Source organism: Nannobrachium achirus (assembly GCF_963921795.1).
Source record: "Nannobrachium achirus genome assembly, chromosome: 7".
Taxonomy (NCBI): domain Eukaryota; kingdom Metazoa; phylum Chordata; class Actinopteri; order Myctophiformes; family Myctophidae; genus Nannobrachium; species Nannobrachium achirus.
This window is the reverse complement of record NC_137816.1, coordinates 16,332,361-16,348,196: the sequence shown is the minus strand read 5'-3', so window position 1 is coordinate 16,348,196 and position 15,836 is coordinate 16,332,361. Positions and strand designations below refer to the sequence as shown.

Sequence of the window (15,836 nt, the reverse complement as noted above, 5' to 3'; positions counted from 1 at the left end):
CACTTCATTAGTCTCGCTTTCACTACTTTATTTTATATTTTACTTATTATTTCCATTTTATTGTTATTATGAAATCTCATTATTACTATATTATTATTATTATTATTATACCATGAAGCCTCTCAAACTCTGTGGGGTCCAGTGCAGCGATAGGATCAGAAATGCGGGACGGCTTGCTGATTCCTTTAGCGTTGACGGCTCTGACTCTGAAGTAGAAGGAGTGTCCCTCAAACAGGCCAGTCACTGGGTATTTACAGATCTTGATGGGGTGGTCGTTGCACTGGACCCAGTTCTCTGTCCCAACCTCACACCTGTACAACAGAGGGAGAAAGGAGGAGAGGAGAGGAGAGGAGAGGAGAGGAGAGGAGAGGAGAGGAGAGGAGAGGAGAGGAGAGGAGAGGAGAGGAGGAGACAGTGAATTATTAAGAGGATAAATAAAAAGACAACGTCGATTCTCATTAGCCAGTTAAATGGTTCTTACTTGTCCACAAAGTATCCCACGATAGGGCCCTCTATTGTGGTATTAGGAGGCTTCCAGGAGACAATGACATAATCCCTGTTGGCATCATGGATCTTGATGTCCATAGGAGCAGGTGGGGCAAGAGGAACTGGAGGAGGAGTATCTATAGACGCAAAAAATGTATACGTTTTCAGCAAAGACTTCATGTAATCCGTAATTTAAGATCACTATCTGTTGCCACCATCTTCTGTTATTACTATACAAAAGCATTATTCAACCTGTTCTGTTGTATTGTTCAGCATGTTTCTTTTCACTATACTGTCCATGCCTAATAGAAACAAACTTTACAGTATTACCCGTATTGCTTCCACCACACTTACACGCTTAGCACTCTCAATAATAAATGACACATGGTCATCCTCTGTATCGCTACTTCAACCTTATGCCATCGAGGTGAAGATACAGAACCTTGAAGTGGCACAAGGTTCGGTTTAGCAGGAGTTTTGTTTTGTCCCCTCAGCCATCCATCGCTGCACAAACCTAGCCCAGCCCTACCCTCCCCTGCCCCTTCTTTGTATATGCTTACTGTTTGTTTAGACTTACTGTTTTCTTTTTTTTGGTTCTTTCATTTTATTTTATTTACATATCAACTGCATAGTACTGTGTTCTATTCATCTGTCATTCAATGTTATATGAGATACTTAAATGGTTTCCTGTGGAAATAAGTTTATTCTTTTCTAGGACCTCCTTTTAGTAGACCTTGTACCAGTGAACTGTACCGTCATGAAACTGTACCTTTTCCTATGCAAACTTCTAATAAAGTCTTCAATCAATCAATCAATCAATCAATCAATCAAAACAATCTGCCTCGCCCCCATCACTAGGATGATTTTCTGTGCATAGTGGGGACCTGATGATCTGTCTTTTATAATAATAAAAACACAATGATGTGGATACAATATAAAGTACAGAGATAAATGGAATCAAACTACAAGTAACACGCCAATGGCGAGTTGGCTCACCACACCATGAGGAGTTCCAGCTATCTAGCTCAGCTATTTATTTAGTGTTAATGTCATAGTGGATTAACCTGTTTGCCAGGATTTCTCACATTATCTGGAGTCAGGTAATCATTATGAATGACTAATACTGTAAATTGCTACAATCTAAAACGGCTGTGAGTTGCAAGAGCAGAGAGAGGCAGCAGAGAAAAACGATATTTTCAGCATAAAAATGAATATGTATTTAATAGATACTATGATAACTAAAATAACTAAAGTATGTGACCTTTAAGACAGAGCGTGAAGAAATAAAATCATCTATGATGATTTTGGTGCATTTAAAATTCTAAACTGATCTGATCCTGGAGAAATACGGAGATGATAAAAACATGGCTGAGTGAGTTTATTACTTATCATCCCATCATTCCGTCCATTACCTGCAACAGAGACGAAGGCACTGTGCTCTGCTATGCCCCCTCTGGTCACCATACGCAGTGTGTACAGGCCTTCGTCTTCCTTGGCGAGTTGAGGAATACTCAAGGTTGTGCATCCTCGGCCAATGTGAATCTTCACCCATTTAGAATCTGACAGAAGGGTGCCTGGGTATAAAACACAGATAAACAGAGATGAAATCAATTACTCCCAGCCTGGAGTTTTACAGGTTTCACTGTAAAATCAATGGTTTGACTATAAAACGAAACAGTTTCATCTTTTTTGAAATGGTAAATGGTGCATTTATATAGCGCCTTTGTCCAAGGCACTTTACAATGATTGTGCATTCCATTCACCCGTTCGCACATATATTCATACACCGATGGCGGAGGAAACCATGCAAGGATTCAGTGTCTTGCTCAAGTACACTTCGACAGTAATTCAGGGGCAGCCGGGATCGAACTGGGAACCTTCCGGCTCCCAAGCGGCCACTCTACCTCCTGAGCGGCCACTCTACCTCCTGAACCACTGCCGACCCGGGTTGTCCACTATTGCCTACCCCTCTAAGTAGGGCTGTCACGATTATCACATTTTACGTGACGATTAGTTTTCTCTCAAATAATTGCGATTAACGATTTAATTGTGTTTTTGTTGTTGACAATTACATTTCTGTTTGGCTTTTAGGCTTTGAAGTTGCACATGGTATGGTATGGGTTTATTGCTTAGTCCCCAAAGGGAAACATGTTTTGCCACCAGAGCGAATACAAATACACAAAATCAATGACAACATATAACAAACATACGAATACACAACAAATAACAATAACAGACTTTACAAATTACATGACACCCTCCCAAAAACCAAGCTAGCGATGTACGTTAACGTTAAGGAATCTAACAGCAGCAGGAACAAAGGATTTCTTCATTCGCTCAGTAGATATTATAGGCATCAAAAACCTGTTGCTAAACTTGCTACGCAGGTCCTTAAATACCTTATAGAGAGGATGGCCTTCAAAGGAAAGAATAGTGTTCAATTTGGTCCTCATTCGCTTGGCTATAGTGATATCCAAAGTATCCAATCACTGAGCCAGCCTTTTTAATCAATTTATTGATTCGGTTTTCATCATCGGCCGTGATGCTGCCCCCCCAGCAGAGCACAGCATAAAAGAGGACACTAGCAAGGATACCTTGGTAGAATACATGAAGGAGTGGCCTACTGATCTCAAAAGATCTGAGCTTTCTCAAGTGGAAAAGTCTAGACTGAGCTTTCTTGAACACAGAATCTGTGTTCATCTTCCAGTCCAGCTTCCTGTCCAAGTGGACACCAAGATACTTATAGGACTGAACTATTTCTACCTCCTGCCCTTTGATGATGACAGGTGAGATAGGCACCTTCTTTTTACAAAAGTTAACAACAAGCTCTTTGGTCTTTTCTACATTAAGCAGTAGAAAGTTATCATCGCACCAGCGAACATGGCACATGGCAGATATGACACATAACCTAAATATACAAAGAAATTACTGACATATTTGACAACTTTATACTTAAAAAAGAACTTTGATAGTGGAAATAGCCGATCTACAAGCTCGTTGTGGAGCTTGTAGATCTGCTATTTCCACTATTTTTTACACGTTTGAACATATATAAACATTTTTTCAACATGTTAACGATTATGACGATTATCACAAAATAATCGCGATTATGTCAAATAATTGCGATTAGACGATTATGTAATAACTGTGACAGCCCTACCTGTAAGGTAATGTTATGAGTCATGTCGTATCAGAATTAATGTCAAGACAATTACCATCTCTATACCACTGGGCTTCGGGCTGCAGGTTAGCCAGGTTGGGCTGGAGAGTCATGGTAGCAGCCAGAGAAGCAGAATCTCCCTCACTGGCAAACACGGATTCAAACTTTTCCACAAAGGTGATTAAGATCTTAGTGAACTGGACGGCGGTAGGCATGCCAGCTGAAATAGTATGAATGATAGAGAGAGGGACAAGGAGACAGGGAGGGTGATAGAGGAAGAGAAAGGGGTTTTAATGAGTTTATTGAGTTTACCGAGGCCTTAAATGTGAGCAGAGAAGAGAAAATGAGAACAGAAGGATGGTCTGCTTCAGTAAATGTGAAACTAGCCAAAGGTTACAGTGATAATATTGTGAAATATCTTGATATTGACCATATTCACATGGCAGCCATTTTGCTCTTATGTCGTACTCAGGGGTGGGAAACCGCACCCCAACTGCATGACGTAAAACTAAAATGGCTGCCATGTGACTAATATGTGAATATGTGCAATTGAGGGATTTTACCAGTGAAAGGCAGCCATGCATAAGAACAAGATTCTTCCTCCTCCCTGAACCCTGCAGACCAGGTAAAAACAGAAATAATTATCAGCGTTATCATCATCGTCACCAACAACAAAACAAACATCGCCATTATCATCATTATACATCATAGCATGGCATTCACATTTATAACATTGTTTGTCGTACAAGCATGCAGGCAGAGACAAATAAAATGTTAGCCCTCATTCCCAATCAAGGTTTTCAAAGGTACATTTGTAATTGCTAGCACCAGAGCTTTGAATGCAATTAACCACATCAACCCTAGGCGAATATCCGCCTAAAATAGCATACCTACAAGCTCACAACATGCCGGGTTGTGAGCCTAAACAGTAGATTTGGTATATGAACAAAATAAAAATAAAATAAACAAAAATAAAACAATTCACAGGAAGCAGGCAGTGAAGCAGGCAGTGATCACCCCATGTGCACAAGTGCACATGCCCCTGGTGGACCCCATACAATGACGTATACAGGGTTTAAGTGGTTAAAAGTATAAATGCATACTTGTTGTGTTTAGACAGACTGGCAAATAGGCTTACTCTTGACAATAATGGAGGCCAGGGTAGAGGCCTGTCCATGGTGGTTTGAGGCCGTTGCAATGTACTGAGCTGTGTCATCACTGGTACATCTTAAAAAACAAAGCAACATACAGTATGGGTTTAAACAGCAATGTCAAGAATATCAAGTAAAAATGTCACAGATTAACTGTTCTCATCTTGACAAGTTTCAAAAGCAACTTCCAGAAATTATTGTAGATTTAAAAATGTGCCCATGAACTTGATTCAAAAACATCTATTCCTTTGTATCAAGCTCCCAAAAACGGCATTGGTGGTCTCTGCACTAGCTGGATAATGCTGGATCATAATCTGTGTTAGCATGGCAAGACCAATATGCCAAATATGACTAACATGCTAGCCCTGGGCTATTCACTTTCAGTTCAAACTATTTAAGATAACGTTAACATTCACATTTTGAAAGCCAATCAGGAGGGAATATGGGAAATGGGACAGATCCATGTTGATGACATGACTTTAGACATACTGTGTAACGGTTTGCGTGATTTGAGGGCAAAATCAGTAGGAGCAGTGTACAAAAATGTGTTTTGCAAGAATCGGCCTCATGGTGGCGCTAGAACAGGGCCATGTGAGAAATGAGGAGTGGGGGTTGTGGTTTTGGCAGCCAAGGAGTGTGTATGCAAAGTTTGGCATGGATAAGGGGCAAGTTGGCAACGGTGGCGGATATATGAGTAGGGCAAAAGTGTGACGTGACGTGTGACGGACAGACTAACTGACAGACTGACAGACTGACTGACTGACTGACTGACTGACAGACTGACTGACAGACTGACAGACTGACTGACAGCCGGTAGAGGTTTTGATAGTAACAAAAAATACATTATATTATATATTGTATTATAAAATATATTATATTGTACCATACCCCTGGAAATGAACAGTTATAGGCTACAACTTATCTTATTTAGCTTATAGCATTTTTAAGATTTCAGTGACATGGGGGGATTGTGACAACAGAACATAGACCGTTTTGAAAATCACCCGGGCATGGACATAAACACGCGGTCAGTTGTTGGCGCGGCTGGCACCGCTCAAAAAGCATGTGTGATTCTTCACACTCATTCTTTACTATAAGCGAGAATTGACAATTGATGCTAAGTGATGACTTGAGTTTATTATGAAATAAGCACCATCTGAATGACTAAAATATACAGCAAAGCTCTAGCTTTATTTTACTGTATTGGATGTGAGTATGTTTGTGCGCTTAAGTGTGTTTAAGAGGCTGACGGAAGGACTGAGACTGAGTATCATATAACACTGTCACTGATCTCAGTGCTTGAACAGCTGAGCTTCCGAGACTCAAGCAAGGACAGAGAATGTCGCTGGCCCCCTCTGGGAAAGACATTCCAACTAGAGTCAGCTGAGCACATTACACTAAAAGAACGTCAGTCTTAATTGTGAGAATAACTGTCTTCTTTGTCCTTATAAAACTTATCAGAGTGCTATAGCAGGACATTTAGCATAGAATGAGATAGAGAGACAAGTCACACTCTCTATCAAATGCACAGTAAAGTTTTTCTTACATTAAGGAGGGGAGATTTTAGGTTTTAGCTCCACTAGTGGCCCTATTGATTTTGGTGACCCCCATGTCTTTTCCTTTAATGCCACCCTTAAGCCAAAATGTTTACTTGCACAAAAGATACTGTATCTCAAAATCAAATGGGCGGATTGCTACTACACTTACTGGGTGCATTCATGCTCCCTGCATGAAAGAGACGAAGAAGAAAAAAAGACTCAGGCCAAAATGTCAACCTTTTGCATGACACTGTCATGCAAAAGTAGCAAAAATAGCCAATCTACAAGCTCACATGTCTTGTTATGATGCCTATTGCCTATAATGACATGCCCAGGGACAGCAGGTTGAAAGTGGTTAAGTCAGGCTGGAGGTTTTATGAATGAAAAGTATTGAACAAGAGCTTGTGACAACATAATAACCACAGTACATTGGATCCATTCTATTTATAGACAGCTATATTTACTAAGAGAAGTGAGTTTTTAAAACGTAAAGCATTTGAACCTGGGGATGAACCTACTTGGGGATCTCCAGGGAATGCATGCCACCACAGCCCTCAACCAGGTATTTTCCAGAGGATGTGTCCAGCAGGATACCATCTTTGTACCTAAAGGCATGGAAATATCATCAACAACTTTATAAAACACATTACAATATGCACCAACAAGAAGTCTAGGATCGAGGGAAAACCACACTAACAAGAAAGAACTCAGTAGATAACAGACCTCCACCAAGACAGTGCAAATATGTTCTGACATTTGTCAATGTTTCACACATAATTTGACAGAGAATCATGTGGATATTGGGAGCAACAAGGTGTAGCTGCAGTCCAGTTTGGATCTCAGATTTCATGTGGCCAGCCTGTGTTAGTCGTCTCTGTATGACGTACAGTATGACGTACAGTACGAAACTTGGACGAATGCCATTGACCTACAGTATATTATAAAATTAAAGATAAATGTTTAAAAGTAAAAAACATATTTGAAAACGAGTAGTGGAGGTATAACAGCAGTAGCCTGGCTTCAGCCACTGAATCTGGCAAAGTTATTCAGGGTCTGGTGACGCTGTCGAAGGCAGGGTTTTCTCGGTTGGAAATCTAACCAGCCCAATGGGGATGGGGATGATCCAGTATGAACCGATCGTCAAACAGTCCCACTTTGGCTGAGAGAGCTTTCAGACAAATGATGAATGAGTGAAACGAAATGAAAATTCAGGCTGATGGTCAGGCTAGATATTCAGACAAAGGGAGAAAAACCTCCCTATCGCATGCAGCAGAAGTTATGGACCATATAGACTACCTACCGGTATGTTTTGCATGTTTAAGCAACTTTGATTACAAATCATATATTGTGTATACATTAGGCTACTGATGACCATTTTCCAAACCGTACCATCGTTTTTGGAGAAAACTATGTCAACATTATTTAAAAAAAAATGCCTTCGAAAAAGCATCATTTGTAGTTAACAAAAAGCAAAAATTCAAAATGATCCTTTAACCTCCTTGACAGAGATACCAACAACAATAACAACATTATTATCATTATCATTAATTACAGTGACAATTACACGACACAATTACTCATTGTCACAAAGAGTAGAGTGGAGAGGAGGGATATACTGTATTTATATCCCATTTCTTAAATAATTAATAATAATAATTTTGCTCTGACCTCCCACTAATATGGGGTATTCTTTTGTCACTGTACATTTGTTCAAATTGTCCTGTTCATGAACCCATGTCAACTATCAGGAGCAGTGGATGCTATTAATACAGTGCCGGGGGAGCAGTCAAGGGGTTAAGTGTCTTGCTTGGGGACACTTGGAGACAGCGACTGGGCAGCACGGGGGGGCAGCTTGAGTTAATCATACGACGGAGTCTTGTGCCGGAAATAGCCGATCTACAACCTCACAACGTGACACAACAAATCACATCACTACATGCTGTGTGAGCTTGCAGATCTGCTGCCTCGCCAGGTATGAATCACAAACAATTACCTCTGCAGTGCATAAAGTCTGACTGGAGAATGCTCAAATGCAGTGATCGAAGAATGTTTTACTGTATTACTGTAGTACAGGGGTCAGCAACCTTTTTGACATGAAGTGCCCAGTTTTCATTTTCGTGATAGTTAGTGTGCCATATCAACATTACGTTTAATTGTGACACCACATCAAAATGAAATAGGTCCAACTGATTTTGATTGTACATACAGTAGGCTATACATAACTTTTTTTTCTTCTTTAGAAAAAAGATAGGAGTTGAATGCAGAATGAATGAATGAGGAATTAGGTGTAGGATGTAATTTGTGAAGGGACTTCATTTAACTGACTAAACGTTTTTGAATATTTAATTTTAAAAGAAAAAACCTCTCTCACACTTATGCACGTGGGCAATGATCACCCTCCAATGTTGGCACCCGTGCCTAAGGTTGCCTACCCCTGCTGTAGTATATTAAAAGAGTGGTTATTTGTACTCACCATTTAACAATTGGTGTGGGGAAGCCATCAACAGTACAGAAGACTTTGACCGAAGCATTCATAAACACAGTGTGGGATCGGAGTCTGACCAGGAACTTTGGGCCCCTGATCATGGACTCCTCTCGTATATACTTATCCACCACCATCTTCTTCCTCACCTATAACAAAATGAGGAACATGATGATGGCTCGGGAAACAAAAACTGATCATCATCTGACATACTGAATAAAGATAATCTTCCTAACAAAAATATTTTTTTTCTATCAACCGATAACAGTAAGACTCCCGAATCGGGAGATAAGCGATTGTCACGTCGCATACACAAACTTATAGAAGGCAATCGTAGCCAATCAGGAGGGAATATGAGAAATGTGACAGATCCATGTTGATGACATGACTTTAGAGATACTGTGTACCGCTTTGCGTGATTTTAGGCCAACATCTGTAGGAACAGTGTCCAAAAATGTGTTTTGCTAAAATCAGCCTGATGGTGTGTGAAATGAGTTGTGGAGGTTGTGGTTTGCCAGCCAAGGAGTGTGTGCAAAGTTTGGCATGGATAGGGGCAACAGTGGCGGATAAGAGTAGGGGCAAAAGTGTGATGTGACGTGACGGACAGACTGACAGACTGACTAACTGACTGACTGACTAACTGACTGACTGACTGACAGCCGGTGGAGGTTTTGATAGTAACTGCGACCTGATGGTCGTGGACGGTCGCGGACGGTCGCCATCAGTCACCTTTATTAAATGCTGTAACACATTCAGTTATCTGAATGTGTTACTCCAGAAAGATCTTTGCCAACAGGTGTCTGCAATATCATGATCGCTGATTAAAACATTATCATAATAATTACATCATAAAAATAATCAACAGCAATAACATGTTAGGCAGCATACTCAGCAAGTGATGCGCAAAACCTTTTTTTATACTTCTTTTCTTTTTTTTACCCCCTAAATCAAATACTGGCATACTCAACAGATATTTCTGTGAAATTATGCATAATTAAGATACACTGTAATGGGAATGCTCATTCACTGTATGCAACTGTAGTATGGTCAATGCAAACATTAAAGGAACTGGCAGTAATGGCTGAATGACAAAGAAAGGGAAAGAGAAAGAGAGAGAGACAAAGTAAAAGAGAAGGAAAGTCTTACCACTCCCTGGATGCGTTTTTCTTCTTTGTACTGATAATCGTCCTGCACCACTCCAAAGCTGAAGACAAACAGTCAATCAGTTTATCTGCCATATTCACAACAGCAGTATAGGCCCTGAACATAACTGGGAGGTAGCAATAAATATTATACAAACTATTCAAACGTATTCATCACTTTCAATTACACAGTACACAGTAAAATCCTAATTTTTTGTTAGCTTTTTGTTAGCTTTTTGTTAGCTTTTTGGCCAATTTTCTCCGTTTTTTCTTCTACTTTAGTCAGACTTGTTCGTTATACCAATTCCCGATATCCCCACACACTGATCACTGCTGAACCTTACTGGTTGGTCTTTGGACTAAAGAAGTCCTGGAGAAAGATCCCTGGGGTTCCATTTGGTAACATTTGAACACACTCTGAGTTACAAATGGATCAATTTACTGTGTACCATTTGAGGCTATATGTACAGCACAGTGAGTTATGTTACTTATCACAGCATGTGTTAACACATCATGTGCCTATAGCACCAACCATGTCTATAAAAACAAATGTGTCCATATCAGTTTTCAAAACAATACAGCATTTCCCCTGCTATTTCATAGGTGAAGGACACATGTTTACATTTAGAGGGGCTCTCTCCTTACCTGCAAGTATATTTGATAAGCAAATAGTCTCAACTGGGATTGTAATACCATGAGGTGTAAATCTAGTTGAAGAGACCTTTCCAGCTTACTAATGAATACATTCTGGGTGTATGCCATCACATTCTGCCTACAGTAACTGCCTGCCAGTTCACAGATCAAAGCTGCATTGGGGCTTAGGTGTCTTTTGGACAACCGCAAAGTTCGCAGTCCTTCGGTTGAACATAACATGTCCCTATTGAATGACACCTCTATCAGTTGCATCTACGCAGGGACAGAGAGGGTAGACAGTGGACACGTCACTGTCAGTTACACACAGTGTGAAATACTTAAACACCATAATAAAGCAACTCATAGTCATTATTTCAGTGCCAATTAAAAAGATGTCTCTGACACTTTAAAACTGCACCACTGCTGTTCAGAAGAAATGTAAGACTCAAAAACATGTGACACCATGTTAGAAGAAATCAGCTGGCCACATCAAATGTTTGAGCAAAAGCATTCTATGGTAGTACAGATGGAACTTTCACAATATTTAGCTTAGATAAACAATGAGAGGGAAGAAATGATTAAGAATCATTAAAACAGTGGGGATATGGGTTAAGTAAAAAGATAAAACACAACAAGGACACATCTTTCTCAAAACACACAACAAACATTATCTTCACACAGTTGAAAAAATAAATAGGAACGGTGGCACAGTGAGCTATAAAAGAGTGCCATCATGCCACAATAGGAAGCTAGCACAACACAAGATTGACTGTATTATCCAAATATTATTAAAGTGAAAATCCACATTAAATACAAAATCGTACTCCTGTCGAGATAGGCATTTGCATGTGAACACTTTCCCAAAGCTGGGAAACTGTCACCAGTGTCGGGGCTGTTTTCACACGGCCTGCAATTTGTTTAAATCGTGTACCATTATAGGAAACACCTTTCAGTTTGAAAGATAGTGTGGACAAATAATATACCAGCAAATAGAGTACTGTTTACTAATTTTTGGCCATCATTCCACCGTTAACTTCACAACACACTTTTTGGCTACAGAAATACAACTGATATTATATCAGTTGAGGGTAAGCTGTGTTAGCTTTACAAATGTTATGTGTAGTATTGTTATCTAGATTGTGGTAAATGGCTCTGTCTGTGGTTGCAGCCATGGGTGATGCCAATGCCTGCAAAACACACATAGCGTCAAATGGGTGTAGAGTTGGAGTAGGATTTGACCATGTGGCTCTGTCCGGTCGCAGCCCCTGTTGACGATAAGGGATGATTTACAATTCTTTGGCTATCATTGGTATGCAACTTCCATAGCGCTGAGTCAGCAGAGGCTGCCTTGTTTAACCCATTTAGACCAGAGGCTGATTCTAAAAATGACTTCTAAATTCTGACCTAGGTTTTCTGAAAACCTAGGAATTACAAAGAATTAATTGCGACCGTCAGGGAGCAGTTTACTATGAAAACCTCCACCGGCCGTCCGTCCGTCGGTCGGTCACACGTCACACGTCACACCTTTGCCCTGCTCATATCTCCGCATCAGTATATAGGGCTTGTTTGTTTATTGTATGACATCACGCCACATCATCAGCTGTGGACTCTGTGATGTCATCGTATCGCATCAGTATATAGGGCTTGTTTGTTTATTGTATGACATCACGCCACATCATCAGCTGTGGACTCTGTGATGTCATCGTATCTCCATATATGGCCATCTCCGTATATGGAGATATAAGTCGTCCATGCCCAAGTATGGGCTGGTGAGGTCAGACTTTGTGTGATGCGTAGGTTATCTCCATATATGGAGATTCAACATTCCAGGCAATGCTCTCTTCCCTGGTGAGAATTGCCCCTTTATATAGGGCTTGTTTGTGTATTGTATGACATCACGCCACATCATCAGCTGTGGACTCTGTGATGTCATCGTATCTCCATATATGGCCATCTCCGTATATGGAGATATAAGTCGTCCATGCCCAAGTATGGGCTGGTGAGGTCAGACTTTGTGTGATGCGTAGGTTATCTCCATATATGGAGATTCAACATTCCAGGCAATGCTCTCTTCCCTGGTGAGAATTGCCCCTTTATATAGGGCTTGTTTGTGTATTGTATGACATCACGCCACATCATCAGCTGTGGACTCTGTGATGTCATCGTATCTCCATATATGGCCATCTCCGTATATGGAGATATAAGTCGTCCATGCCCAAGTATGGGCTGGTGAGGTCAGACTTTGTGTGATGCGTAGGTTATCTCCATATATGGAGATTCAACATTCCAGGTGTAACTATGGCTACCCGTATGACGTGAGAGGTGGAGGTTGTGATATTTGTGGAGATAAGCGACCAACGGTCGCTTATCTCCCGATTAGGGAGTCTTACTGGTGTTGCTATACTGTACATAGCAACCAGTAAGACTCCCTAATCGGGAGATAAGCGACCGTCAGGTCGGCAACCTCATGGTGGCGCTAGAAGACGGGCATGTGAGAAATCAGTGGTGGAGGTTGTGTTTTGCCAACCAAGGAGTGTGTGTGCAAAGTTTGGCATGGATAGGGGTAACGGTGCCGGAGATAAGAGTAGGGCCAAAAGTGTGACGTGGCGTGACGTGACGGACAGACTGACTGACAGCGGGTGGAGGTTTTGATAATAACTGCGACCTGACGGTCGCAACAACAACCTCGGATTGAAAGGTATAGTTAGGCGTATACCACTTAGGCATTGCCACATAGGCATAGATGCCTGGCGGCGGCGGCGGTTCGTTTCCCAAAACCTAGGAATTACAAAGAATTAATGTTGCTATACTGTACATAGCAACCAGTAAGACTCCCTAATCGGGAGATAAGCGACCGTCAGGTCGGCAACCTCATGGTGGCGCTAGAAGACGGGCATGTGAGAAATCAGGGGTGGAGGTTGTGTTTTGCCAACCAAGGAGTGTGTGTGCAAAGTTTGGCATGGATAGGGGTAACGGTGCCGGAGATAAGAGTAGGGCCAAAAGTGTGACGTGGCGTGACGTGACGGACAGACTGACTGACAGCGGATGGAGGTTTTGATAATAACTGCGACCTGACGATCGCAACAACAACCTCGGATTGAAAGGTATAGTTAGGCGTATACCACTTAGGCATTGCCACATAGGCATAGATGCCTGGCGGCGGCGGCGGTTCGATTCCCGATCACCTTTGCTGCGTGTCACCCCCCATCTTTCCCCCATTTCCTGTCAGTCTACTGTCCTTCTATCAATAAAGGCATAAAAGCCTTTTTGTGTCAACTTGAGAACGGCACTTCTGCATTCCCCAGTTGGTGGGACAACCTGGGACGTTGAATAAACGACATGACAGGGATGTCCCATCAAACGGGAGACGCATGGTCAGATTTTGCTCCAACTCGTCACTATATTACGACATGAGAGTGAGAAAATGTTGGTGATGGTTGTTAATACTGCTACTACAACCATATTAGTAGTAATTTTAGCTCTACTGTGATAGTGCTATGTTAGACTAACTGCATTGAACAAGGTACCTGCCAGTGTACTCTTTCACCACATATCGTTTCTGTTTGTGGTAGTACTCATGGTCGAAAGTCCCCGGTTTGATCAACATTGACATGGTGACACTGTAAAAACTGACCTGACAAACCAGTACGCGCACACACACACACACACACACACACACACACACACACACACACACACACACACACACACACACACACACACACACACACACACACACATCAGACACAAACATGCAGACACATGCACATACACACACAGGCACACACACACACACACACACAATATATTGTAAGACATTAAAGAGAAATGCCCTGTTTTGGGCATTTCCTGATGAGAGCAGTTTTTCTCTGGGCGGGGCTAAACATCAAACCTGATGACACGCTCAGGTGAGTTTCGGTGATGTCATCAATGTCATTGATGGCATCATTCCTAACTACACCAGTCTTCTGCCAAGGTGTCTCTGCAAGGGGTATTCAAGGTTTTCAGGCCAAGGACCCCTTAGTTGAGAGAGAGATGAAGCAAGGACCCCCCACAACCTTTTCATAGATTCCATATAGTTTCATTGTTTGACAGCACAATCGTCAGTGTATTTTGGAGTCATGTCAATTTGTGTTTTCAGATATTTAACCACTTGAACCATCAATACTTAATAAACTTGACCTTTCACTGTACTTAGTCTGCTCTTTTTCCCCCCAAAGCTCTTTGCCGAAAATAGCCGATCTACAAGCTTGTAGATCTGCTATTTTTGGCTAAAGTTCTCAGAATATGGACGCTATAGGGTTCAAGTGGTTAATGTAAAAAACAGAGAAAAAAAGTTTCTATCACACAAAAATTTGGAGGACCCCCTGTAGTAACTCTGAGGATCCCCTAGGGGTCCCAGACCCCCTGTTGAAGACCCTTGGTCTATGCTATACCCTCCTAGAGTGCATCGTCGTATTTTGGCTAGATCAATGGCTAGAACTGCCTATACACCTAGCCTATACTCATACATGGGTTACTGGGTGCATGGTAGCAGGTGGGCTACAGCAACATAAAAACACACATTACAACAGGAACACATAACAATAGGAATGTCATCACACATAACTGTTCATGACTCATGACTTATTTATGAACCCCATAAGTTTCAGCAATGACAAGGACAAACTGACACACACACACACACACACACACACACACACACACACACACACACACACACACACACACACACACACACACACACACACACACACACACACAGTACCATAGACACACACTAAACATATTATGCATATAAATACACAAACACAGACATTGCATATAGATGTATATAGACACACACACACACACACACACACACACACACACACACACACACACACACACACACACACACACACACACAAATATATGCAAATAGACAGACAGACAGACAGACAGACAGACAGACAGACAGACAGACAGACAGACAGACAGGCATGCACATGTAAGGGCACACACATACACTCTCGGTGTGTGTGTGTGTGTGTGTGTGTGTGTGTGTGTGTGTGTGTGTGTGTGTGTGTGTGTGTGTGTGTGTGTGTGTGTGTGTGTGTGTGTGTGTGTGTGTGTGTGTGTGTGTTAGAAACACTACATGCAGAAAGACAGCCTATTACACTATTGTTACAGTATAATAATAATCTGAGGAGGAGTACAGTGAATAAAAAGTAAGAAAGAAAAAACAATTAAAGGGTCTTCCCC

General features: G+C 41.4%; 1 protein-coding gene across 1 annotated transcript in view; it reads right to left on the bottom strand.

The window, feature by feature from the left end:
* The window catches only part of myom2b (myomesin 2b), a gene marked incomplete at both ends in the record, with an annotated part of 56,352 nt that extends 42,147 nt beyond the window's left edge, over positions 1-14,205 (bottom strand). The window contains 10 exons of the mRNA XM_080730075.1: positions 112-311; positions 482-623; positions 1,899-2,060; positions 3,702-3,866; positions 4,210-4,260; positions 4,785-4,873; positions 6,854-6,940; positions 8,809-8,966; positions 9,964-10,021; positions 14,120-14,205. Coding sequence (XP_080586201.1) covers positions 112-311; positions 482-623; positions 1,899-2,060; positions 3,702-3,866; positions 4,210-4,260; positions 4,785-4,873; positions 6,854-6,940; positions 8,809-8,966; positions 9,964-10,021; positions 14,120-14,205 — 1,198 coding nt within the window. The remainder of the gene's footprint in view (positions 1-111; positions 312-481; positions 624-1,898; positions 2,061-3,701; positions 3,867-4,209; positions 4,261-4,784; positions 4,874-6,853; positions 6,941-8,808; positions 8,967-9,963; positions 10,022-14,119) is intronic.
* Positions 14,206-15,836: the final 1,631 nt, after the last annotated feature.